The sequence below is a fragment of the Lolium perenne genome, chromosome 1 (assembly GCF_019359855.2).
Source record: "Lolium perenne isolate Kyuss_39 chromosome 1, Kyuss_2.0, whole genome shotgun sequence".
Lineage (NCBI taxonomy): Eukaryota > Viridiplantae > Streptophyta > Magnoliopsida > Poales > Poaceae > Lolium > Lolium perenne.
The window spans coordinates 209,780,382-209,808,247 of record NC_067244.2 but is presented as its reverse complement, the minus strand read 5'-3'; the positions used below and the strand labels follow the sequence as shown (position 1 = coordinate 209,808,247).

Here is a 27,866-nt window from a genome sequence, read left to right as displayed (position 1 = left end):
ACAATGAACTGGAAAGCAATTTATTAGAGCACACAATAAACTGGAAAGAAATGTTGCTTACTCTAGTAAAGGGTCATCATAAGCTGTGTTGATGTATAGTCAAAGTTCATCTATTAAATCCTCTTTTGTTGGATTGGTAGGTGGTGACATAAGCAATGATTGTGAGATGAACTCAATTTCCAATGATAGTTTCGATGTCTTGATGTTTTTAGGGGGTTCATCCACAACGACATAATCCGTGGGATCAAATGTGTGGTCTTCATCGTCTTTTAAGTCTCGACTCATTATATTATCATTATTCAAATGTGAATCCACCAAATTTTTAAAATCTATCATATTGACCTATTAAGCATGCAGTAGCTAAAGTTGGTTTTCAAACAATAATGATACAACCTGAAATAAGTATCGCGATATGGAGCGAAATATACATATTTAGGAATGTCAGATAAAATATCCTCCGTGAAATATTACATGAAATTTAAGATCCATAGACCACAACATGACCTGCAAGATAATAATTTGTTGATGATAGAAAATTTGATATATCTCCAATAAGGAAAAATCAATGTTAGCCACAAAATATCTTCAAAATCATGAAAAATGAAAATTTGAGGGCAATCTTTTTTATAAAACTTGTATCAAAAGAGCGGCCCACATCACACACACACCGAAATGCCGAAAGGACCAAGACCAGCACGTCAGCGACGACGCCCTCCCTCAATCACTCACTTTGCCTACAGTGAAATAAAATCCCAAAACAATCCCACCCACCGACTCCCCTGCGTTCGCCCCACTACCGGCGATTGGAGCACAGCTCTGTGACCAGAGAGCATCCAACGCCGCTACTCATCCCCCACCCCGTCCTTCCTCCCTGGGACACTCGGCTCTGCTATCCCTTATCTCTCCCTCCCTTGTGACAATACCCTCATGAGGAAGATGAACACCTAAAAACGCTGACATTGTTTGATCTGGGAGACCCAGATCTAGCGTATCCCCGGAGCAACACGAGTGAGAAGACGTCGGTTATGAAGGCGGTGCCCTTAAACAAGGAAACGACACGGGTACACCACGATCACCCTCCATGGCCAGAGTCGGAACTCGATTTTCACCGGCAACTCCACCTCCCCAAGTCATCGCAGTCCACAACCAATCGGCCGACCACCTTAGGTGGGGGCGCCGCCACCGCCATGCTTGGCTTCCTCATGTTGCGGACGTATCCTAGGAACAACCGGGATCATAGTCGAAGACGTCGAATGGTACAGGTGATGCAGGTCTAGGCTCGTCCAATCCCATCTGGGCCGAGATCGGGTCTGCTTGTATAACGCCGCATGCACGTCGTGATGCTGACTACTTTCAATTGCACTAGTGATGCAGCAGGGCTAGCGAGTGCGCACTTCCAAAACCTGATCCACGACCGAGGAAAATCCGCCACCACTGCTCCACCAGGGCTTTGCCTAGCGATGCCTCAAGCAACGGCGGCGGGAGGGGGCACATGAGGGGAGCCGGCGCATGGTGCCGCCACGTGGGGGTGATAGGGTTACGGGAGGGTTACGAAAGGTTTATCCGTTCATGTATTATATGACTTTGTGTTCAGTATCACAATGTCTTTGCGTGGATGGTTGTGACATCACAACACCGAGAGGGTTCATAGTGTATCTCTCCATTGCTAGGAGGAGCAACATCCCAATTTTGCACTATCCAAGTCCCAAACACATTTTCGATATACCTGAAAGATCACCTTTATGATTACGCCAGTTTACGGTGTAACGTTTGATAAGGTCAAAGCATACTTTGCAGTACGAGAGAACATGATATTCTCATGGTCTAAGAACTTGTATATAAGATGACAACTTCATTGTATAGTTTAGTACAATGTACTCTCATCGTTGGGCATACTTGTTACATTAATGATACACATGATCATAAAAGCATGATCATATATACACACAAGATATCCCTAGAGGGAGAGTAGGAAAAACTTATTGTTTATATATTTGTGTGTTTGTCTGTTTTCCTTCAAATGTCATATTCACGAACCTCAGGAACCACAATTGTTGTAGCATAAAAGGATAATAAGGTTTAACAATGAACATGACGTTATAATTAAATAATCATATACTATTTTTGCCTCTAGGGCATAACTCTTTCTCCACCATGGTTCCAAACAACAACACCTTGCTTTGCGCACCATCACCTACGCACGTTTGCTCGCCCGATGAGACCCCTGTCTCGCCAGCTGACATAGCTTCGGCCCTCGGAAAATATGTCATGCATAGCACCTATTGGACCAACCATGACTGAGCATAGCAAATGGGAGCCAGACATGCATGAATTGGCATCTCCGCCAAGGACTCCATGCAAGACGAAGCCGCTCCACCTTCAAACCCCTTCATCTAGCAACTATTCCAAAACGACGGCCTAAGGGGAAGACTGGAGAGCGGCTGCAAGCGTCGGCATCGTTCGACTTGGAGACCCAGATCCAGAGTTTCCCCTGGAACAACCCGCATGAGAATGTAGGAGCTGCTTTGGCGAAGCCTTCGAAAAGTAATGACACACAAGACGACGCCATCATTCTCCATGATCACTCGGATCAGTTTTTAACGGACCGAGATATCACGGCGGACATGCACGGCGAACATTGTGATAAGGCCTAGAAAAGCTCCAGCAACCCCGGCCTCCACGCAGACCACGATCATCGTGAGACCTTCCAAAGCCCTCGCATGCCACCGCCCTTGCCATCCAGAGAGCGTAGTGCCACCATCCAGGGTGCACACCGCCGTCACACCATCCACCACTATGAAGACACGCCACACCATGTTCGTTCGGTGACCGCGCCATGACTTAGACGAGAGGTTGTCGGCTCGCTTCGACTCATGCGTGTGAGGAACGAGGACACCTTGCTAGTTGCGCCCTCGGATTAGGATTCTCTCCTTGTCTCCACATGTGGGCGATTCGAGAGGGACGATTCGGTGTCCTATAGGTTTGAGCAGAGGGGCTGACATGTTGGATCGAACCTCCGTTGTAAATCTTTCCTCGTTCACTCCTGATCTCTACGAGAGCAACAAATGTACCATGCACGGGACTTCCTGGGCACCATATCATCAGGTTTCATTGCATATACCAATCTAAATTATTTTTTCTAAACACAAATGAAACCTAATGATACGTTGCACATGAATTGCAAAGCACTGAACTAGATGAAATCAACGGATGAAACGTGCACGAGAGGCCCCGTGCACGGTAGAACGACATTTCTGTGGTCTGTACGTACGTTTATTAGTTGATTTTGAACACTAGGGTTTTTTGGCAGTAAACCCTCCAACTGACCGTGACAAGAAAAGAAAGGGGAAAGAGCCGGAGAGCCATAGGACACGCAGACAGGATCGGATACAGAGAGAGCATGCTAGCTCCATACACTTGTTTCTTTTCTCCAAAAAGATACAGAAAGAAACGTTCCATACTGTGCGAATTTCATGTCCGATCCGGTCAAGACACCAAAACCGGGCAGATCAGAGCCGTACCTCTCTTGTGCCCTGATCGATCGGACGGTCAGTACATGTCTTCATCACGGAACTCTGACCGTAGTGTGTATCCCACGACCAGTTCTGGCCGTATCACATCACCGACGCCGACTGCCGATGGGTGCCACGCACGCGGTCCGAAGCCGACGCGCATATGGAAGGTTCCATACCATAACCATACCCCGCTTGCCAAACACACCATACATAAGCACGCCAACCCCAAGGCCAAGGGTAGACGACTCAGCCCAACGAAACGATACTGATCCGTCGATCGAGTTGACGACGATTCATCACAAGCAGAGAGAGAGAAGAGAGTCGCGCGCGGCGGTTGCCACCATACCAGAGCAGAGCGTTAGTTTCCCGGGCTTTTCTCCCCTTCACCCACCCCCTGAGACCCGGCCGGCCGCGCGCGCGCGGGGTCGACGATCCTATTCTTGGGCACCCCGGCGATCGGCCGAACAAAACCCGCGCGCCCCACCGACGCCCCGGGTTTCCCTCCCAGGCTATGGCCGCGGCCGCGACGACGTCCACCACACCCGCCACCGCCACCACCTGCTGCGCCTCCTCCTCCACGTCGTCGTCGTCGTCCTCCTCCACCACCACCAGCCCCGGCCCGCACCGTCGGCGCCTCGTCGACCTCGAGCGAGCCGACGACTCCTCCTTCTGCTCCTGCTGCGCCGACGCCTGCGACGACGCCGAGGGCCCTGCGCACGCCCCCTTGCTCACGCCCTGCGGCGCCGCCGGCAAGTCGTCGCCGCTGCTGGCGCGGAGGAAGCGCGCGGCCGGAGCGGGAGCGCACGCGTGGTGGATGAGGGCCGTCGTGCTCTGCCTGCTCGGCCTCGTCGCGGTCGTCGGCTTCCTCGGCTCCTCCTCCCACGGCGGCCGACGGGGCGGCACCGACGGCGGGTCCGGCGAAAAGCTCGTGCAGAAGGTGGAGGTGGCCGCCGACGCCGACGTCATGGGGTGGACGGAGGAGAACCTCACGGCTCTCACCCGCCGCCTGCCCGACCCTCCGGTGAGCATTATTATTCACTAATCCGTCAACTCCTTATAATTTCCTTATTTATTACAACCATGATTAGCCCATAATATAACTGCTTTTTCATGCACGTACTCGCAACGATCGATAACCACCCACCCGCGCGTACTCCGCTCGTCGTGAATTACCACTAGTTCGTGCGCACGTCTTTGAAACACTGTTTTTTTCCTACACAAGAAATCTTTTGGACGTTTTGTGTTTTCGGGTAGATTTCCATGTGGGTTGAGCTGCGGTTCGACCGAATTTGCCACTCTGAGCTTGACCGAAAAAGTGGTGGTTACTTCGGAGTAAAACTAGGGCGTCAGCCATGAAATAGTTCGGCGAGGAAGAAAGCCTTGAAGCATGCTCCTCTGCTGACTCCTCAACGGCTGAACCGCTGAACTTAGGTGTAAACCCTCAATCAAACCGATAAGAAGAAACTAGGAGGAGTCGTGTTTCGATCGTTCCACGTCGCCGACTGAGCATACGGGGGAAAAGATCGGTGACAACGACGAGTATTTGGATCGTACTTGTTGCTAGCGTGACTCACCCCACTCGATCATACCTCATACGACGTGAGTTCCAGAGTCCAGAAACTGGTCATGCGGGGTCTCTCGAAATTATTTTATGGGTGGCAGCAACTTTGAAACCCTTTTTGAAATACGGGTGGGCGTTTTTCTTGTTCTCTGCGGTATTTCTTTGTATCTACGTGCGGTCAGATACATCGCTTTTCTTCTTTAATTGTCTGGTCGCTGCTGAGCTATCAAGAAAAATGCCGTAAGAGTGATGGGGTTTGATGCCACCGAAGTAGCTTTCCCTTGTAATTATCGAGTGGAGTATTTGAATACATAAGGAAAGTATGGGTTTCAATGCAGCAACAGCAAAACCACATTTCTATATCTACTAAAACTTAATTATATTCATCTTAGTTAATTTTTTAGGTGCAGTATAGAGTGTGTTTGATTAGTAATTCAGCGATACAATTGTCAACTAGGTAACTCTTGTAAAAATGTTTCAAATGTTATGATGCTCTCTTTTGATTTCCTGGTTTTATAAGATTCATATCAGTACAACTAAATATTGACAATTGTATCGAGTGGGGCATGGTAAGAGTGAGATGGTGTTGGTGCCGCCGAGGTAGCTTTCCGTTGTAATTAATGAGTGGGGCATTCCAGTACTTACTTATCTATAAATTCATTTAGGGGTCTAGTATGTAATCAGTTGATTTCAGTAATTCAGGCTCTCTTGTTGATTTCCTGTCCATAAGTAGTTTAGGTAGTTTGTAAGATTCATACTAGCACAACTGATTGTTTAGGATGAAACAATCAGAATCCTGCTGCCGACCTTCCCGCAAAAAGTTCCATATTCAAAAGAGAGAAAAAAAAGTTTTGGGCCTGGCCTGGTAAGCACGAGGGAGTAGGGCCAACAGGCTTTATAATGCATAGGTTCAGGACGGGGCTGGCATAAGCTTTCCAGATAGCAACCATGTGTCTATGTTCAGCCAAGCAAACTCGTGCAGGGAATGCCAAACATTCACTGAGAAGTTGTTCTGTGCACACTTTGATCTTACTGAAGTTTACTTTGAAACTTGTACAACTGATTATGTAGGATGAACAATGCGAATCCTGCCGAGCTTCCCGCAAAAAGTATCATATTCAGAAGAAGAAAATGTTTTGGGCCTGGCATGGTAGGCACTAGGGAGTAGGGCCAACAAGCTTCATAATGCATAGGTTTAGGATAGTGCTGGCAGAAGCTTTCCAGATAGCAAACTTGTGTCTATGTTCAGCCAAGCAAATTCGTGCAGGAAAGCCAAACATTCGCTGAGAAGCTGTGCTGTGGTCACTTTGACTTTACTGAAGTTACCTTTGAATCTTGGACAGGTACCAGAGATATGGACGAAACCAGACAGTGGGGGATACAGCCAGTGCATTGAACGCCCAAAGAACCAGCGCAGTAAGTTTCCTTCTCAGCCCTTCACTCAATTTTTCTCCCAAGCTTCAGCTCCAGCTCACAATCTCGTGTTGCTTATGCTCATTGCAGGGACTAACGATGCAACTGTTGGCTATCTCATTGTTGATGCAAATGGTGGGCTCAACCAGATGCGAATGGGGGTATGTATATACTTGCTCAAACACTTGATCTTGTCACTGAGTTCAGCTAACTCATGTTCCTCCCAAACTATTCTTACAGATAAGTGATATGGTTGCAGTGGCAAAGATCATGAACGCTACATTAGTACTCCCCACTCTGGATCATCAGTCATTCTGGACTGATCCAAGGTATGCTGCACCTGCATCGCTGCTCATGTCCTGCCAGGAAAAAAAAATACACAAAGTGAACTGACAGTTATTCTTCCAATATAGTGACTTCAAAGATATATTCGACGTCGATCACTTCAAGGAGACATTAAAGGAGGACATCGTAGTTGTAGATTCCCTACCACCAGCTTATAGGAAGGTGAAGCCCTACGTGAGAGCACCGACCTCCTGGTCCAGGGTATGAGTCAATATGTCCTTACTGATCATATATAGAATGCAGGAACACGGAAATTTCATCGCATGCTGAAATGTTGGCTCTGTTTTTGCAGGCGTCCTTTTACAGAGATTTCTCCAAGATACTTAAGAAGTTCAAAGTAGTGAGGTTTACCCATACGGATTCACGGATTGTCAACAACGGCCTTGCTCCTTCTCTCCAACGGCTTCGCTGCCGTGCAAACTACGAAGCGCTTCAGTACAGGAAAGAGATACAGGAGCTCGGCACTACCCTAGTTGAGAGACTGAAAAAAGACTCGGATCATTACATCGCACTCCACTTAAGGTGATTCATTAATTAACACATCAAAACACTTCTCTTACGTGCTGCCAAAAATATCTGCAGATCAGTGATTCTCATTTTTTTTTCGTTTGCTTCTCATATAAATAAATTGGACAGATACGAGAAGGACATGCTGTCTTTCACCGGCTGCAACCACAACCTGACGGCTCACGAGGCAGATGAGCTGACTGATATGCGGCTCAAGGTGAGGCACTGGAAGGAGAAGGAGATCAACAGCGAGGAGAAGCGGCTCCAGGGCGGGTGTCCCATGACGCCTCGTGAAGCTGCTGTGTTCCTCAAAGCCATGGGATACCCTTCCAGTACAAAGATTTACATCGTGGCAGGTGAAATATACGGAGCGCACAGCATGGATGCACTGAAAGCTGAATACCCAAACATTTACACACACTACAGTCTAGCTACGGTAGATGAACTAGAGCCATTCGAGTTGTACCAGAACAGACTAGCTGCTGTGGATTATATCGTGGCCCAGCAGAGTGATGTCTTTGTGTATACGTACGACGGAAATATGGCCAGAGCAGTGCAGGGTCACCGAAGATTCGAAGGTTTCAGGAAAACTATAAACCCCGACAGGTAAGTTTTTGGAAATAGCAGCTCAAATTTAATTTTATCTTGATTGTTGGCCATAAGTTGTTTCCTCTCTTCTGCAGGCTAAAGTTTGTAGAGCTCATTGATAAGCTAGACGAGGGTGCTGTAGACTGGGATGAATTCCAGAGTGAAGTGAGGAAGAATCACGAGAATAGACTTGGAGGTCCATATGACAGATTACCTGGTGAGAGTCCAAGGCAGGAGGAGTACTTCTACTCAAATCCTATCCCTGGATGCCTGTGCAAAAAGGTGCAGAGTGTAAAGTGAAACAGATTTATTACAAAAGGAAAATGGTTCAGCCTTCAGGCACACTGCTAGCTTGGCAGCAGGTGTAACATGGATGGAGATGACACTGCCTCCACACGACAGGGGTGGCCAAATAGAGAGGATCTTAGATAACTGACAGAGACCAGGCATTTTGATTATTTCCTAGGCTAACTACACATGTAGCTGAGGGCATGAGGCCAAGAAGTGCATTGTTAAGAGGAAAGTTTTTCCAAGGAAAGATGATCAGAGCACAAAGATATTTAAGTACTTGATTGAAGGATGACAATATACCATCAATTAGAGGAACAGCCAAAGTGAAAATTCTTCACTGGTGATGCTTGTAGTTAGGTGATACACTCTCCTCATGCATGCTCGTGATATTTCGAATTCGTTGTAGTAGTGACATTAAACACAAGATGGGTTCATAAGAATAATGTATCATGCTCTGTTTGCCGGTGGTAAATTTAGATGATACCAGTGTAGGACTGACAGCTAACAAATACTTGTGTAATATAGTTAGTTGAGAGCAATAAAATCTTTGAAACATATGTGGTGATGTCGCATGAGTTTATCTACTAGTAATTTTCTCAAAAATAAAAATAAAAACTGTTGGTTAATAGTGAAGGACTGCTCACATTGTCTGAATGCCAGTTTGAAAGTAAGTGCCGAAGCTTTTTTCCTTTAAGCCCTGTTTGGATGTCAGTATTCGGGCATCGAGTCAGCGAACTGGAATTGGTACACCCAAATACTGCTGTTCGAATGTCTCGGGAATTCAGAAACTGAAATGCGGCCGAATACCACACAGTATTCGTTTCACTTGCCCCTGGCGGGTTTCCGAGCCTGACCCCTCCGTATACAGATTCGCTCTCACCGGTGTTCTCTCTATGGTATAAGAATGAGATATATGCAGAAGTTATGGAGACCTCATTCCGAGGCATGTATAACATTGTAATGTTAAACTATTGCATAAGCTGCACTTCAACACTTGTTAGATAGATCCAAACATGAATTGGAATTGGTCTCACCCCTTTGATTCCAACCAGCATTTTTTGTTTTGCACGACCAAACAACAACATTGGTACTGATGCCCATTTCCTATACCAAGCTGATTTGACGTTGGCACGCCAATTCAACTCTAGAGTCCCAATATCACATCCAAACAGACAGACCCATAGGCAATAATCAAGTTTGAGAAGCTACAAGGAATTTTTTTTTTTAAAAAAAACACTAGTTCAACCATAAGCTTCCGACGGGATCACGCACAACTCGAAACCTCCACCCTACCCAGACGCCCTGATTCCTCCCCCAACCAATGCAACGACCAGCAATAATTTCGCGAGGGGGATTTGGTTGTGATCTATTGTCAACGAAGGGAACATCGAGCAAGGACAGTACTCACAAAAGGAGATGCACCGGGAGGAGTTCTGCCCTGCGGCGTGCTCAGTCACCGACGTCCTCCGCCACCTCTCGTCGCGCAGCCGAAACCGCCTCGCCTTGGCCGCAATGGCTGACGGCGGCCGTGCTTGCCGCACCGCTCGGGACTGGACTACACGTCCCAAAGCAGGACGGCAAGCTGTGGCCCTTGTGTTCTTGCTTAAGTTGGGCTTATTATTATTCTGAACCGTATGGATTGTCCAAATTTTAGGCCGACTGGCCCACTTGACGAAGCATGTATTTGTTTTCGGATTTCTCAGAAAACAATTGTTTTAAACCTTAAAAAAAACAATTGTTTTGGAATTTTCTATTATTTACAACTTTTCCTAGGATTAAAAGCTACCCACTCCGTTTACAGTTCACTAATACTAGGAAGTTCGCTGCGGCGAGGAGGATTACCCTCGCAGTTTTTGGCTCGGCTGCTACGTCCTCGACAATGGTGATTCGTACTATCGGTTCTCCATCGACGATGATAAATCTAGTCGGTTATTATTCCCTGAAATACTGGTGTTGGTACTCTTGCCGATGTTGTATGACTGCTTTAATGGTTGCGTGCGTGCACGCAGCTTTGGCATTGCGGCTCAAAAAATTATGGGTGTACTTTCATCGGTATCTACAGGTCTATGGTTCGTTATCTATCTTTGGCTGCGTTCAGAAGAGTACAAGATTGTGTTCTGGAAGAAGAAAGAAATTGAAGACCTCGAAGATTTGTTACTATCTTTTAGACTTTATTTTGTAATCGTTGGAGTCAGTTCATGTATCTCTACCATGTACTATTTATTACTATGAATATATGTGGTATTGATTGTCAAAAAAAAAGAAACTTCGCTGCGGCGGCACGCCGCACCCTTTTGTTAGACTGGTTGTTGTACTATTTTATAAGATAATAAAATATATTAGTTATTTGAAGTTTAGGTGTTTTCTATAAGTGATACTGTAGCACTATAGTGATAAAGTAGAGAGATTTCCTCGCAAAGAAAGCATGTGCAGGATATTCTTCTTTAATATGGATCCGAATTGCAGGAAGAAGAAGCAGAAGTCCTCTATTGAGGAAAGACGAGAAGCATAAATGTGTAAAATTATTTGTTTGAAACATCTTAAAAATAGCATTCACTATTAGAAGTTGTATTTTTGGTAACCAAAGGGAAAAAAATAGAAAAAAGGGAACCGCTAATCGTGAGGCAATGAAAAAATAGGGTAGTATGTATTAAACACCGAATAATCGTAAAGCAATGGAAAAGAGAGAGGGTTATATGTCAGTATAACTATAGTTGTTGTGAGGCGACGGATGGTGTACTATTTTTTGTTTGCGTAGTTGTTATAGAACAAAATGGTAGCATTTTTTTGTCTGGCTGAAAGATGAAGTGGGTGATAAAGCACTAGTAGGGAAAAGCCTACTTCTAGCGTGTGAATTTGGGCCTTCAGTCGCGGGCGCCGCCCCGCGATTGGTATCTCGCCAGTGGTATCCATTCGTAGTCGCGTGCCCCCGCTCACACGACTAGTACGCCTCTTAGCAGTCGCGTGCGGAGGTGGGGCGCGACCAATATATCTAATGGTAGCGTGTGGCCGCACGCTACCAATATACTGGAACCGCTTCAACTGCTTCTTGGCCCTATTTCGAATACACACTGCTATTTCCACGTATTATATATATCTATACATACATAATAGCATACTTACATAGGCACTACGATACACACATGGTACGAAATACATACACACAGATATAATTATACCAGTACCAAACCATTATTTGATCTCAAATGTCAGACCAACCGAAGATCAATCACAAGCTAGTTAATTAGTAGTCTAAACTATAAGCACGTAGATGAGAAATGCAGTAACGATGAGCAATATCAGGACGAAGGCGTTTTTCATTCGATTCCTCCTCATCACTCTCATCTCTTCAGCTAGATAGTGCGCGTATCTAGCTTCCGCCTCCTCCATTGTGTTGTACCGTATGTAGATGCTGCTGCGAAAATGAGTACATGCCTCCAACAGTCTTCCCAATTGGCATAAACTCCGGGAACCCTACTCTTGTAAACGACATACGACGGCATCTCTATGCATAAGATAAATAATATTCATCAGAAATTAATGCAAATTTATACATAATAAACGATGTAGTGCTACAACATTTAAAAGAAGTTAAGTACCAAGAAATAAGCCTCATATAAAAGACACACGCTAGAAGAGGTAAACCAGTAAGACCAAGTTAAATGCGCAAGCAATGTGGATGGACATATAGATAAGGTCTTACTGGCTTCCTCTTTCATAATCATCGGCATGTGCATTTGAATATAATTAAACGACACACGGCAAGGGTCAACCAACAAGGTCAAGGCAAATGCGCAAACAATGTGCAAGATAAGTTTACAACACACGAGTTATGGATGATTAAAAACTAAATCTAAGCAAGTTCATCATACAAATTAACGAGGGAACGGACGGAGGCCATCAAATGTGTCATGAAGTCCCGGTGGTCGCCCCGAAGATGACAGATCTCTTCTATCTGCCACTGACTTGGTTTTACATCGTCATAGTAGAACAACCCCTCCGAACTGCAGACAACCTTACTAATGAGTTGCCCAAGCTTATGTTGAATGCGATACAACTCGAATATGAAATCTTCCTTGCTACAGTTGCAAAGTCATTGACCCATGTTGTAAGACTAGATAGGTCCACAAGTAGCCGATGATCCCGTACAAATTCACGCATGTGATGGATTGCGTAGATTGCCTTCATCGTGCTATCTTTTGGTTGTTTCATGCAGGGGAACTCCGTTTTGTGGCCGAATACACGCATGCCTCTTATGACTACTTCTCTTTTCAAGCCGTTATCCTTCAAGTAGTAGCGGTTGAGAGCATCATCCAGAACGTTCTTAATGTTGGTGTAGTTTTTCGGTTTTGCACTCCCCGAGTCAAAATACATTGCGTGTGAGTGTTGGATCCACAAAACAATGAGGGTGCAATATTGGTCTCTATGCAACACAATTAAAACAGACCATTATATTCTAAACTCAAACACATTGAAAGAAATATATACGAAAGTGTAAGGGTATTTTACCCTTATCCATTATTTTGGTAACAATGACACCGTGCTAGAGTATTTGGCCTAATACATGTTTGTAAGGATAATCCCAGGTATTAGCCAAAGAGGCATAAATGGTGTATCAAAGGAACAAGAAGGCTAAAGGAGACCCCCCACTTCGACAACAATCAAAAAGGGGTCTACAGCAGGCAGTCGGTCACAGGCCCGGTTGGACTGGCCCGTGCGCCGGCATGCTCCGGTCTGCAGCCCGGTCGACCGGGCGCTGGGCCGAGCGCTCCGGCGCCAACCAGCCCCTGCGCTGACGCCTTCCGGGCGACGTACTGGAAGACACGGAGATGCCCCTGGTCGGGGTCCGGTCTGCCGCCCGGTTTGGACCGGCGGGTCTGATACGTCTCCAACGTATCTATAATTTCTTATGTTCCATGCTAGTTTTATGACAATACCTACATGTTTTACTCACACTTTATATCATTTTTACGCATTTTCCGGGACTAACCTGTTAACAAGATGTCGAAGCGCCAGTTCCTGTTTTCTGCTGTTTTTGGTTTCAGAAATTCTACACAGGAAATATTCTCGGAATTGGACCCCACGAAGACGGAAGTCAATATTTTACCGAGGCGGACCCAGAGAGCCAGAGAAGGGCCAGAGGGGGGCCAAGGGGCCCCCACACCATAGGGGGGCGCGGGCCCAACCTTGGCCGCACCACCAGGTGGGGAGGGCACCCTGGGGCCCCTCCGAGGCCGCCCTTCCGCCTATATATTCTCTCAGAAGTAAAAACCCTAGGAGCATCAGTCATATTCCACGAAAAGTTACGTAGCCGCCGCCATCGCGAAGACAAGTTTGGGGGACAGAAGTCTCTGTTCCGGCACGCCGCCGGGACGGGGAAGTGCCCCCGGAATCCATCTCCATCGACTCCATCGCCATCTTCCTCGCTGTTGCTGCCTCCCATGATGAGGAGGGAGTAGTTCTCCCCCGAGGCTGAGGGCTCTACCGGTAGCTATGTGGTTCATCTCTCTCTGTCATGGTGCGATCTTTATGTGATCATGAGCTTTGTGATCTAGTTGAATATGTAGATGTTACTCTTGTCTATTATGCACTTTAGAGGTTACTTTAATATGAACTCCGGAGTCACTCTCCACGGTGTGATGGTGACGGCGTGCGCATCGTGTGTGATTCCTTTATGAAGTTGTGGAGCTTGTTTACTCCGGCTTGAGGTGTGCTTTTGTAGCCCTACACAATGAATGGTGTTTGTTATCCAACAAGAGAGTGTTTGAGAGTAGCATTTACTTATTCAATTATGTGATCATTGTTGAGAGTGTCCACTAGTGAAAGTATGATCCCTAGGCCTTGTTTCTAAGCATTGAAACACCGTTTCCAACAAGTTCTGCTACATGTTCGCTTGCTGCCATTTTTATTTCAGATTGCAATTACTACTTATAATCATCCATATTACTTGTATTTCACTATCTCTTCGCCGAACTAGTGCACCTATACATCTGACAAGTGTATTAGGTGTGTTGGGGACACAAGAGACTTCTTGTATCTTAATTGCAGGGTTGCTTGAGAGGGATATCCTTGACCTCTACCTCCCTGAGTTCGATAAACCTTGGGTGATTCACTTAAGGGAAACTTGCTGCTGTTCTACAAACCTCTGCTCTTGGAGGCCCAACACTGTCTACAGGAATAGAAGCAAGGTATTCACATCCTCCGACTACTAAGCTATTGCCTAGCACTGTTTCCGGTGTGTGAGTGCTCGAAGGTATCTCCTTTAGATTCTGCAATTTTATCTTTTTGTCTCTTGTTTTTATTTTCACTAGTTAGGCTTAATGAAAAACAACAAAAATATTAGAGATCTTTATAGTATTTATATTGAGTTAGGACATGAGGTGTTTGAAGAGAAAATTAAAAAACATATGGAACTTTATATGCATGCTAATGGCAATATTATTAGTATGAATGCTTTGAACACCATTGTTGCTAATGCTATGGAAAATTCTAAGCTTGGGGAAGCTGGTTTTGAGGAGCATGATATTTTTAGTCCCCCAAGCATCGAGGAGAAAATTTACTTTGATGATACTTTACCTCCTATATATGATGATTACAATGATGACTATCATATTTTCAGTCCACCTACTATTGAGGAGCAAATTAATTATGATTACAATATGCCTCCTATATATGATGATTATGGTGATGAGAATAATAATGATAGCTATCTTATTGAATTTGCTCACACTACAATTAATATTAATGACTATGCTTATGTGGAGAGTAATAATTTTATGCATGTAGCTCATGATAAGAATGTTTCATGTGATAGTTATATTGTTGAGTTTGTTCATGATGCTACTGAAAATATTTATGAGAGAGGACAATATGGTTGTAGGGATTTTCATGTTACTAAAACACCTCTCTTTTTGCTTAAAATCTTGAAGTTGCGCTTGTCTTGTTTTTCTATGCTTATTGCATTATGCTTACATGACTTGTTTATTTACAAGATTCCTTTTCATAGGAAGTGGGTTAGACTTTAAAGTGTTTCTTATTTGATTTTGATGCTCTCTTTTGCTTCAACTCTTATTTCTTGTGAGAGCATCATTAAAATTACTGAGCCCATCTAAATGGCTATAAAGAAAGCACTTTTTGGGAGATAACCCATGTTTTTATTTTGCTACTGTTTTGTTGTGTCTTGAAAGTTGTTACTACTGTAGCAACCTCTCCTTATCATGTTTATTTCATTGTTGTGCCAAGTAAAGTCTTTGATAGGAAAGTTGATACTAGATTTGGATTTCTGCGCAGAAACAGATTTTTAGCTGTCACGAATTTGAGTTGATCTCTCTGTAGGAAACTCGTAAAATCCTGAAAAAATTCATGCGTGATCCTTGATACGTCCCAAACGTATCTATAATTTCTTATGTTCCATGCTACTTTTATGATGATACTCACATGTTTTATACACATTATATGTCATTATTATGCATTTTCCGGCACTAACCTATTGACGAGATGCCGAAGAGCCAGTTGTTGTTTTCTGCTGTTTTTGGTTTCAGAAATCCTAGTAAGGAAATATTCTCGGAATTGGACGAAATCAACGCCCAGGGGCTTATTTTTCCACGAAGCTTCCAGAAGACCGAGGGAGATACGAAGTGGGGCCACGGGGCGCCGCCACACTAGGGCGGCGCGGCCTAAGGGGGGCCCGCGCGGCCCTAGCGTGTGGGGCCCCCGTGACTCCTCCGACTCCGCCCTTCCGCCTACTTAAAGCCTTCGTCGCGAAACCCCCAGTACCGAGAGCCACGATACGGAAAACCTTCCAGAGACGCCGCCGCCGCCAATCCCATCTCGGGGGATTCAGGAGATCGCCTCCGGCACCCTGCCGGAGAGGGGAATCATCTCCCGGAGGTCTCTTCATCGCCATGATCGCCTCCGGATCGATGTGTGAGTAGTCCACCCCTGGACTATGGGTCCATAGCAGTAGCTAGATGGTTGTCTTCTCCTCATTGTGCTATCATGTTAGATCTTGTGAGCTGCCTATCATGATCAAGATCATCTATTTGTAATGCTACATGTTGTGTTTGTTGGGATCCGATGAATATTGAATACTATGTCAAGTTGATTATCAATCTATCATATATGTTATTTATGTTCTTGCATGCTCTCCGTTGCTAGTAGAGGCTCTGGCCAAGTTGATACTTGTGACTCCAAGAGGGAGTATTTATGCTCGATAGTGGGTTCATGCCTCCATTAAATGCAGGACGATGTGAGAAAGTTCTAAGGTTGTGGATGTGATGTTGCCACTAGGGATAAAACATCGATGCTTTGTCTAAGGATATTTGTGTTGATTACATTACGCACCATACTTAATGCAATTGTCTGTTGTTTACAACTTAATACCGGAAGGGGTTCGGATGATAACCTGAAAGTGGACTTTTTAGGCATAGATGCATGCTGGATAGCGGTCTATGTACTTTGTCGTAATGCCCTGATTAAATCTCATAGTACTCATCATGATATATGTATGTGCATTGTTATGCCTTCTTTATTTGTCAATTGCCCAACTGTAATTTGTTCACCCAACATCTGTTTATCTTATGGGAGAGACACCACTAGTGAACTGTGGACCCCGGTCCTATTCTTTACATCTGAAATTCAATCTACTGCAATTGTTCTTTACTGTTATTCGCAAACAATCATCATCTTCCACACTATACAATTAATCCTTTGTTTACAGCAAGCCGGTGAGATTGATAACCTCACTGTTACGTTGGGGCAAAGTACTTTGATTGTGTTGTGCAGGTTCCACGTTGGCGCCAGAATCCCTGGTGTTGCGCCTCACTATATTCCGCCGCCATCAACCTTCAACGTGCTTCTTGGCTCCTACTGGTTCGATAAACCTTGGTTTCTTTCTGAGGGAAAACTTTCTACTGTACGCATCACACCTTCCTCTTGGGGTTCCCAACGGACGTGTGTTAATTGCACGCATCAAGCATATTTTCTGGCGCCGTTGCCGGGGAGATCAAGACACGCTGCAAGGGGAGTCTCCACTTCCAATCTCTTTACTTTGTTTTTGTCTTGCTTTATTTTATTTACTACTTTGTTTGCTGCACTAAAACAAAACACAAAAAAATTAGTTGCTAGTTTTACTTTATTTACTGTCTTGTTCTCCATGTCAAAAACACACAAAAATTAGTTACTTGCATTTAGTTTATTTTGTTATCATGTCTAGCTCTGAACCTGTTACTTCTTCACCTCATGAATTAATCTTTACTTTTAAACAAGGGGATGAGGAGAGTTTTAAAGATGCTTGGTCTAGAATTTTTGATTCTTATCGTAAAGCTGAACCTCAAATGACTCTAAGTTTGCTCCTTAGTAACTTTTATTTTGGGCTTATGATTCGCTATAGATATGCCTTGGATGCTGTAGTGGGAGGAGATTTCCTTCATTGCGATGGGGATCGAGCTTTTAATGCTATAAAGAAACCTTTGGGGAGGATTGATAATATTCGTATTATGGTTAATAATAACCTTGTCCCCGTTGATTTTGTTGTCTTGGATATTGAATGCAATGCATCTTGTCCCATTATTTTGGGAAGACCTTTTCTTCGAACTGTTGGTGCCACCATTGATATGAAGGAAGGTAATATTAAATATCAATTTCCTCTCAAGAAAGGTATGGAACACTTCCCTAGAAAGAGAATGAAGTTACCTTATGATTCTATTATTAGAACAAATTATGATGTTGATGCTTCATCTCTTGATGTTACTTGATTCACACTTTCTGCGCCTAGCTGAAAGGCGTTAAAGAAAAGCGCTTATGGGAGACAACTCATTATTTTACTTCTGCACTTTGTTTTATATTTGAGTCTTGGAAGTTGTTATTACTGTAGCAACCTCTCCTTATCTTTATTTTATTGCATTGTTGTGCCAAGTAAAGTCTTTGATAGTAAAGTCAATACTAGATTTGGATTACTGCGCAGAGACAGATTTCTTGCTGTCACGAATTTGGGTATGGTTCTCTGTAGGTAACTCAGAAAAATCTGCCAATTTACGTGCGTGATCCTCAGATATGTACTCAGATTTCATTCAATTTGGGCATTTTCATCTGAGCAAGTCTGATGCCTCTAAAAAATTCGTCTTTACGGACTGTTCTGTTTTGACAGATTCTGCCTTTTATTTCGCATTGCCTATTTTGCTATGTTTGATGGATTTCTTTGTTCCATTAACTTTCAGTAGCTTTGTGCAATGTCCAGAAGTGTTAAGAATGATTATGTCACCTCTGAATATATGAATTATGCACTGACCCTCTAATGAGTTTGTTTTGAGTTTGGTGTGGAGGAAGTTTTCAAGGGTCAAGAGAGGAGGGTGATACAATATGATTAAGAAGAGTGAAAAGTCAAAGCTTAGGGATGCCCCCGTGGTTCATCCCTGCATATTTTAAGAAGACTCAAGCGTCTAAGCTTGGGGATGCCCAAGGCATCCCTTCTTCATCGACAACTTATCAGGTCACCTCTAGTGAAACTATATTTTTATTCCGTCACATCTTATGTGCTTTACTTTGAGCGTCTGTTTGTTTTTATTTTCGTTTTGTTTGAATAAAATCGGATCCTAGCATTCTTTGTTTGGGAGAGAGACACGCTCCGCTGTTTCGTATGAACACATGTGTTCTTAGCTTTATCTTTAATATTCATTGCGAAAGTTAGACTATTTCATTCATTGCTATATGGTTGGAAACGGAAAATGCCGCATGTGGTAAATGGTATAATGTCTTGAATAATGTGATACTTGGCAATTGTTGTGCTCATATAGATCATGTTTAAGCTCTTGCATCATGTACCTTGTACTCATTAATGAAGAATTACATAGAGCTTGTTAAAATCTGGTTTGCATGATTGGTCTCTAGAGTCTAGATATTTTCTGGTTAAGGTGTTTGAACAACAAGGAGACAATGTAAAGTCTTATAATAGTTACAATATGTTCATATGTGAGCTTTGCTGCACCTTTTATACTTGAGTTTGCTTCAAACAACCTTGCTAGCCTAGCCTTGTATTGAGAGGGATTCTTCTCGTGCATCCAAATCCTTGAGCCAAATACTATGCCATTTGTGTAAACCATACCTACCTACCACATGGTATTTCTCTACCATTCCAAAGTACATTACTTGAGTGCTACCTTTAAACTTCTATTCTTTGCCTTTACAATACATAGCTCATGGGAAAATAGCCTTAAAAACTATTGTGGTGAAGAATATGTTGCTATGTGTCTTATTTCTTAATAAGTTGCTCGTTGAGCGGTAACCATGTTTCTGGGGACGCCATCAACTTTTACCTATGTTGAATATCATGTGAGTTGCTATGCATGTTCGTCTTGTCTGAAGTAAGGGAGATTTTCATGATCAAATGGTTTGAGTATGCATATTGTTAGAGAAGAACATTGGGCCGCTAACTAAAGCCATGATTCATGGTGGAAGTTTCAGTTTGGACACAAATCCTCAATCTCTTATGAGAATATTAACTGTTGTTGAATGCTTATGCATTAAAGAGGAGTCCATTATCTGTTGTCTATGTTGTCCCGGTATGGATGTCTAAGTTGAGAATAATCAAAAGTGAGAAATCCAATGCGAACTTTCTCCTTAGACCTCTGTACAGGCGACATAGAGGTACCCCTTTGTGACACTTGGTTGAAACATATGCTATGCAATGATAATCCGTGTTAATCCAAGCTAATTAGGACAAGGTGCGAGCACTATTAGTATACTATGCATGAGGCTTGCAACTTATAGGATATCTTATACATAACACATATGATTTATTACTACCGTTGACAAAATTGCTTCTATGTTTTCAAAATGAAAAGCTCTAGCACAAATATAGTAATCCATGCTTCCCTCTGCGAAGGGCCATTTTTCTACTTTATTGTTGAGTCAGTTTACCTACTTCTTTCTATCTTAGAAGCAAACACTTGTGTAAACTGTGTGCATTGATTCTTACATGTTTACCTATTGAACTTGTTATATTACTTTGTGTTGACAATTATCCATGAGATATATATGTTGAAGTTGAAAGCAACCGCTGAAACTTATATCTTCCTTTGTGTTGCTTCAATACCTTTACTTTGAATTTATTGCTTTATGAGTAACTCTTATGCAAGTCTTATTGATGCTTGTCTTGAAAGTATTATTCATGAAAAGTCTTTGCTATATGATTCATTTGTTTACTCATTATCTTCATCATTGCTTCGAATCGTTGCATTCATCTCATATGCTTACAATAGTATGATCAAGATTATGATAGCATGTCACTTCAGAAATTATCTTTGTTATCGTTTACCTACTCGAGGGCGAGTAGGAACTAAGCTTGGGGGTGCTTGATACGTCCCAAACGTATCTATAATTTCTTATGTTCCATGCTACTTTTATGATGATACTCACATGTTTTATACACATTATATGTCATTATTATGCATTTTCCGGCACTAACCTATTGACGAGATGCCGAAGAGCCAGTTGCCGTTTTCTGTTGTTTTTGGTTTCAGAAATCCTAGTAAGGAAATATTCTCGGAATTGGACGAAATCAACGCCGAGGGGCTTATTTTTCCACGAAGCTTCCAGAAGACCGAGGGAGATACGAAGTGGGGCCACAGGGCGCCGCCACACTAGGGCAGCGCGACCTAAGGGGGGTCCGCGCGGCCCTAGTGTATGGGGCCCCCGTGACTCCTCCGACTCCACCCTTCCGCCTACTTAAAGCCTTCGTCGCGAAACCCCCAGTACCGAGAGCCACGATACGGAAAACCTTCCAGAGACGCCGCCGCCGCCAATCCCATCTCGGGGGATTCAGGAGATCGCCTCCGGCACCCTGCCGGAGAGGGGAATCATCTCCCGGAGGTCTCTTCATCGCCATGATCGCCTCCGGATCGATGTGTGAGTAGTCCACCCCTAGACTATGGGTCCATAGCAGTAGCTAGATGGTTGTCTTCTCCTCATTGTGCTATCATGTTAGATCTTGTGAGCTACCTATCATGATCAAGATCATCTATTTGTAATGCTACATGTTGTGTTTGTTGGGATCCGATGAATATTGAATACTATGTCAAGTTGATTATCAATCTATCATATATGTTATTTATGTTCTTGCATGCTCTCCGTTGCTAGTAGAGGCTCTGGCCAAGTTGATACTTGTGACTCTAAGAGGGAGTATTTATGCTCGATAGTGGGTTCATGCCTCCATTAAATGCAGGACGATGTGAGAAAGTTCTAAGGTTGTGGATGTGCTGTTGCCACTAGGGATAAAACATCGATGCTTTGTCTAAGGATATTTGTGTTGATTACATTACGCACCATACTTAATGCAATTGTCTGTTGTTTACAACTTAATACCGGAAGGAGTTCGGATGATAACCTGAAAGTGGACTTTTTAGGCATAGATGCATGCTGGATAGCGGTCTATGTACTTTGTCGTAATGCCCTGATTAAATCTCATAGTACTCATCATGATATATGTATGTGCATTGTTATGCCTTCTTTATTTGTCAATTGCCCAACTTAATTTGTTCACCCAACATCTGTTTATCTTATGGGAGAGACACCACTAGTGAACTGTGGACCCCGGTCCTATTCTTTACATCTGAAATACAATCTACTGCAATTGTTCTTTACTGTTCTTCGCAAACAATCATCATCTTCCACACTATACAATTAATCCTTTGTTTACAGCAAGCCGGTGAGATTGACAACCTCACTGTTACGTTGGGGCAAAGTACTTTGATTGTGTTGTGCAGGTTCCACGTTGGCGCCAGAATCCCTGGTGTTGCGCCGCACTACATTCCGCCGCCATCAACCTTCAACGTGCTTCTTGGCTCCTACTGGTTCGATAAACCTTGGTTTCTTTCTGAGGGAAAACTTGCTACTGTACGCATCACACCTTCCTCTTGGGGTTCCCAACGGACGTGTGTTAATTGCACGCATCAATCCTCAGATATGTACGCAACTTTCGTTCAACTGAAGCTTTTCCATCTGAGATTGTTAAGTGCCTCGAAAAAATTCGTCTTTACAGACTGTTCTGTTTTGACAGATTCTGCCTTTTATTTCGTATTGCCTCTTTTACTGTGTTGAGTGGATTTCTTTGCTCCATTAAATTTCAGTAGCCTTGGGTAATGTCCATAAGTGTTGGCAATGATTGTGTCCTTGCTGAACATGTGAATTTTTGATTATGCACTAACCCTCTAATGAGAATGCTTTGAGTTTGGTGTGAAGGAAGTTTTCAAGGATCAAGAGAGGAGGATGATATGATATGATCAAGAAGAGTGAAAAGTCTAAGCTTGGGGATGCCCCAGTGGTTCATCCCTGCATATTTCAAGAAGACTCAAGCGTCTAAGCTTGGGGATGCCTTGGGCATCCCCTTCTTCATCAACAACTTATCAGGTCACCTCCAGTGAAACTATATTTTAATTCCGTCACATCTTATGTGGTTTACTTGGAGTGTATGTGTGCTTTTATTTTTGTTTTGTTATTTTCATTCTCTGAATAAATAGCATCCTAAACATCCTTGTGTGGGAGAGAGACACGCTCCGCTTTTTCATATGAACACTCGTGTTCTTTGTTTTTCATGTTCATGGCGAAAGCTGAAAGCCGCTGCACTTATTGTTATTTTGTTGGAAACAGAAAATGATTCATGTGGTAATTAGTGTATTGTCTTGAATAATTTGATACTTGGCTATTGTTTTGAGCTCTCAAGTAGATCATGTTTAAGCTCTTGCATCATGTAGTTTAAATCTATTAGTGGAGAACTACTGTAGAGCTTGTTGAAATTTGGTTTGCATGATTGGTCTCTCTAAGGTCTAGATAGTTTCTAGTAAAAGTGTTTGAACAACAAGGAAGACAGTGTAGGGTCTTATAATGCTTGCAATATGTTCTTATGTAAGTTTTCTTTGTCAAGTTTATACTTGTGTTTGCTTCAAACAACCTTGCTAGCCAAAGCCTTGTACTGAGAGGGAGTACTTCTCGTGCATCCAAAACCTTGAGCCAAAACCTATGCCATTTGTGTCCATCATAACTACCTACTATGTGGTATTTTTCTGCCATTCCAAATAAATTGCTTGTGTGCTACCTTTAAAACCTTTCAAAAATTCATTCCTTGTTTTTGCAATACATAGCTCATGGGAAAGTAGCCTAAAAAACTATTGTGGTAAGGAATATGTCGCTTATGTATCTTAGTTCTTATAAGTTGCTTGTTGAGCGGTAACCATGTTATCTGGGGACGCCATCAACCTGTTACACCTTTGTTGAATATCATGTGAGTTGCTATGCATGTTCGTCTTGTCTGAAGTAAGGGAGGTTTTCCATGATTTGAAATGGTTTGAATATGCATATTGTTAGAGAAGAACTTTGGGCCGCCAACCAAAGCCATGTATCATGGTGGAAGTTTCAGCTTGGACATTAATCCTCAAATCTCTTATGAGAATATTATCTGTTGTTGAATGCTTAAAGCATAAAAGAGGAGTCCATTATCTGTTTTCTATGTTGTCCCGGTATGGATGTCCTCAAGTCGAGATCTATCAAAATCGAGAAATCAAATGCGATTTATCTCCTTGGACCTTTGTACAGGTGGCATAGAGGTACCCCTTTGTGACACTTGGTTGAAACATATGTAATGCAATGATAATCCATGGAAGTCCGAGCTAATTAGGACAAGGTGCGGGCAATATTAGTATTCGATGCATGAGGCTTGCAACTTATAGGAAGTTTTATACATAACCCATATGAATTATTACTACCGTTGACACAATTGTTTCCATGTTTTCAAAATAAAAAGCTCTAGCACATGAGTAATCCCTGCTTCCCTCTGCGAAGGGCCTTTCTTTTACTTTATGTTGAGTCATTTTACCTACTTCTTTCTATCTTAGAAGCAAACACTTGTGTCAACTGTGTGCACTGATTCTTACATGCTTGCTTATTGCACTCATCATATTACTTTGTGTTGACAATTATCCATGAGATATACATGTTGAAAGTTGAAAGCAATTGCTGAAACTTAAATCTTCCTTTGTGTTGTTTCAAAACCTCTTATTAAGAATCTATTGCTTTATGAGTTAACTCTTATGCAAGACTTTTTGATGCTTGTCTTGAAAGTACTATTCATGAAAAGTTTTTGATATATGATTCAGTTGTTTAGTCATTATCTTTTTGTTAGCAAACTATAGACCATTGCTTTGGGTCACTTCATTCATCTCATATGCTTTACAATGGTGTTGATCAAGATTATGTTGGTAGCATGTCACTTCAGAAATTATTCTTTGTATCGTTTACCTACTCGAGGGCGAGTAGGAACTAAGCTTGGGGATGCTTGATACGTCTCCAACGTATCTATAATTTCGTATGTTCCATGCTAGTTTTATGACAATACCTACATGTTTTACTCACACTTTATATCATTTTTATGCACTTTCCGGGACTAACCTATTAACAATATGCCGAAGCGCCAATTCCTGTTTTCTGCTGTTTTTGGTTTCAGAAATTCTACACAGGAAATATTCTCGGAATTGGACCCCACGAAGACAGAAGTCAATATTTTGCCGAGGCGGACCCAGAGAGCCAGAGAAGGGCCAGAGGGGGGGCAACGGGCCCCCACACCATAGGGGGCGCGGGCCCAACCTTGGCCGCACCACCAGGTGGGGAGGGCACCCTGGGGCCCCTCCAAGGCCGCCCTTCCACCTATATATTCTCCCAGAAGTAAAAACCCTAGGAGCATCAGTCATATTCCACGAAAAGTTACGTAGCCGCCGCCATCGCAAAGACAAGTTCGGGGGACAGAAGTCTCTGTTCCGGCACGCCGCCGGGACGGGGAAGTGCCCCCGGAATCCATCTCCATCGACTCCATTGCCATCTTCATCGCCGTTGCTGCCTCCCATGATGAGGAGGGAGTAGTTCTCCCCCGAGGCTGAGGGCTCTACCGGTAGCTATGTGGTTCATCTCTCTCTCCCATGGTGTGATCTTTATGTGATCATGAGCTTTGTGATCTAGTTGAATATGTAGATGTTACTCTTGTCTATTATGCACTTTAGAGGTTACTTTAATATGAACTCCGGAGTCACTCTCCACAGTGTGATGGTGACGGTGTGCGTCGTGTGTGATTCCTTTATGAAGTTGTGGAGCTTGTTTACTCCGGCTTGAGGTGTGCTTTTGTAGCCCTACACAATGAATGGTGTTTGTTATCCAACAAGAGAGTGTTTGAGAGTAGCATTTACTTATTCAATTATGTGATCATTGTTGAGAGTGTCCACTAGTGAAAGTATGATCCCTAGGCCTTGTTTCTAAGCATTGAAACACTGTTTCCAACAAGTTCTGCTACATGTTCGCTTGCTGCCATTTTTATTTCAGATTGCAATTACTACTTATAATCATCCATATTACTTGTATTTCACTATCTCTTCGCCGAACTAGTGCACCTATACATCTGACAAGTGTATTAGGTGTGTTGGGGACACAAGAGACTTCTTGTATCTTAATTGCAGGGTTGCTTGAGAGGGATATCCTTGACCTCTACATCCCTGAGTTCGATAAACCTTGGGTGATTCACTTAAGGGAAACTTGCTGCTGTTCTACAAACCTCTGCTCTTGGCGGCCCAACACTGTCTACAGGAATAGAAGCGTGCGTAGACATCAAGCTATTTTCTGGCGCCGTTGCCGGGGAGGTAAGGTAAAAGGTATTCACATCCTCCGACTACAAAGCTATTGCCTAGCACTATTGCCGGTGTGTGAGTGCTCGAAGGTATCTCCTTTAGATTCTGCAATTTTATCTTTTTGTCTCTTGTTTATTTTCACTAGTTAGGCTTAATGAAAAACAACAAAAATATTAGAGATCTTTATAGTATTTATCTTGAGTTAGGACATGAGGTGTTTGAAGAGAAAATTAAAAAATCTATGGAACTTTATATGCATGCTAATGGCAATATTATTAGTATGAATGCTTTGAACACCATTGTTGCTAATGCTATGGAAAATTCTAAGCTTGGGGAAGCTGGTTTTGAGGAGCATAATATTTTTAGTCCCCCAAGCATGGAGGAGAAAATTTACTTTGATGATACTTTACCTCCTATATATGATGATTACAATGATGACTATAATATTTTCAGTCCACCTACTATTGAGGAGAAAATTAATTATAATTACAATATGCCTCCTATATATGATGAGTATGGTGATGAGAATAATAATGACAGCTATCTTATTGAATTTGCTCCCACTACAGTTAATAGTAATGACTATGCTTATGTGGAGAGTAATAATTTTATGCATGTAGCCCATGATAAGAATGTTTCATGTGATAGTTATATTGTTGAGTTTGTTCATGATGCTACTGAAAATCTTTATGAGAGAGGACAATATGGTTGTAGGGATTTTCATGTTACTAAAACACCTCTCTTTTTGCTTAAAATCTTGAAGTTGCGCTTGTCTTGTTTTTCTATGCTTATTGCATTATGCTTACATGACTTGTTTATTTACAAGATTCATTTTCATAGGAAGTGGGTTAGACTTAAAAGTGTTTCTTATTTGCTTTTGATGCTCTCTTTTGCTTCAACTCTTATTTCTTGTGAGAGCATCATTAAAATTACTGAGCCCATCTTAATGACTATAAAGAAAGCACTTTTTGGAGATAACCCATGTTTTTATTTTGCTACTGTTTTGTTGTGTCTTGGAAGTTGTTACTACTGTAGCAACCTCTCCTTATCATGTTTATTTCATTGTTGTGCCAAGTAAAGTCTTTGATAGGAAAGTTGATACTAGATTTGGATTTCTGCGCAGAAACAGATTTTTAGCTGTCACGAATTTGAGTTGATCTCTCTGTAAGAAACACGTAAAATCCTGAAAAAATTCATGCGTGATCCTCAGATATGTACGCAACTTTCGTTCAACCGAAGCTTTTCCATCTGAGCTTGTTAAGTGCCTCGAAAAAATTCGTCTTTACGGACTGTTCTGTTTTGACAGATTCTGCCTTTTATTTCGCATTGCCTCTTTTACTGTGTTGAGTGGATTTCTTTGCTCCATTAAATTTCAGTAGCCTTGGGTAATGTCTAGAAGTGTTGGGAATGATTGTGTCCTTGCTGAACATGTGAATTTTTGATTATGCACTAACCCTCTAATGAGAATGCTTTGAGTTTGGTGTGAAGGAAGTTTTCAAGGATCAAGAGAGGAGGATGATATGATATGATCAAGAAGAGTGAAAAATCTAAGCTTGGGGATGCCCCAGTGGTTCATCCCTGCATATTTCAAGAAGACTCAAGCGTCTAAACTTGGGGATGCCCAAGGCATCCCCTTCTTCATCAACAACTTATCAGGTCACCTCTAGTGAAACTATATTTTAATTCTGTCACATCTTATGTGGTTTACTTGGAGCGTCTGTGTGCTTTTATTTTCGTTTTATTATTTTCATTCTCTGAATAAATCGGATCCTAAACATCCTTGTGTGGGAGAGAGACACGCTCCGCTTTTTCATATGAACACTCGTGTTCTTCGTTTTTCATGTTCATGGCGAAAGCTGAAAGCCGTTGCATTTATTGTTATTTTGTTGGAAACAGAAAATGCTTTATGTGGTATTTGGTGTATTGTCTTGCATCATGTAGTTTAAATCTATTAGTGGAGAACTACTAAAGAGCTTGTTGAAATTT

The 27,866-nt window shown here is 42.8% G+C and overlaps 1 protein-coding gene and 1 long non-coding RNA gene across 2 annotated transcripts; one reads left to right on the top strand and one right to left on the bottom strand.

The window, feature by feature from the left end:
- The first annotated feature begins 3,738 nt into the window (after nucleotides 1–3,738).
- LOC127322649 (O-fucosyltransferase 19) lies at nucleotides 3,739–8,775 on the top strand. Its single transcript, XM_051351166.2, has 8 exons — nucleotides 3,739–4,536; nucleotides 6,420–6,492; nucleotides 6,580–6,650; nucleotides 6,730–6,818; nucleotides 6,903–7,035; nucleotides 7,127–7,356; nucleotides 7,471–7,947; nucleotides 8,025–8,775. Exons 1-8 carry the CDS (start codon nucleotides 4,027–4,029, stop codon nucleotides 8,227–8,229), a joined length of 1,788 nt encoding a protein of 595 aa, XP_051207126.1. The 5' UTR covers nucleotides 3,739–4,026; the 3' UTR covers nucleotides 8,230–8,775.
- LOC127322665 (uncharacterized) lies at nucleotides 6,530–9,833 on the bottom strand. Its single transcript, XR_007865016.2, has 2 exons — nucleotides 9,629–9,833; nucleotides 6,530–6,848 (listed from the first exon to the last, which is right to left on the bottom strand). It is a non-coding gene; the product is annotated as an uncharacterized lncRNA (long non-coding RNA).
- Nucleotides 9,834–27,866: the final 18,033 nt, after the last annotated feature.

Bases quoted from the DNA above. Each gene is read 5' to 3' on its own strand.
- LOC127322649 (XM_051351166.2), top strand. From the start codon at position 4,027: ATGGCCGCGGCCGCGACGACGTCCACCACACCCGCCACCGCCACCACC. The intron at 6,493-6,579 runs GTAAGTTTCCTT...TGCTCATTGCAG, and splicing joins ACGCCCAAAGAACCAGCGCA to GGACTAACGATGCAACTGTT. The intron at 7,036-7,126 runs GTATGAGTCAAT...CTGTTTTTGCAG, and splicing joins CACCGACCTCCTGGTCCAGG to GCGTCCTTTTACAGAGATTT.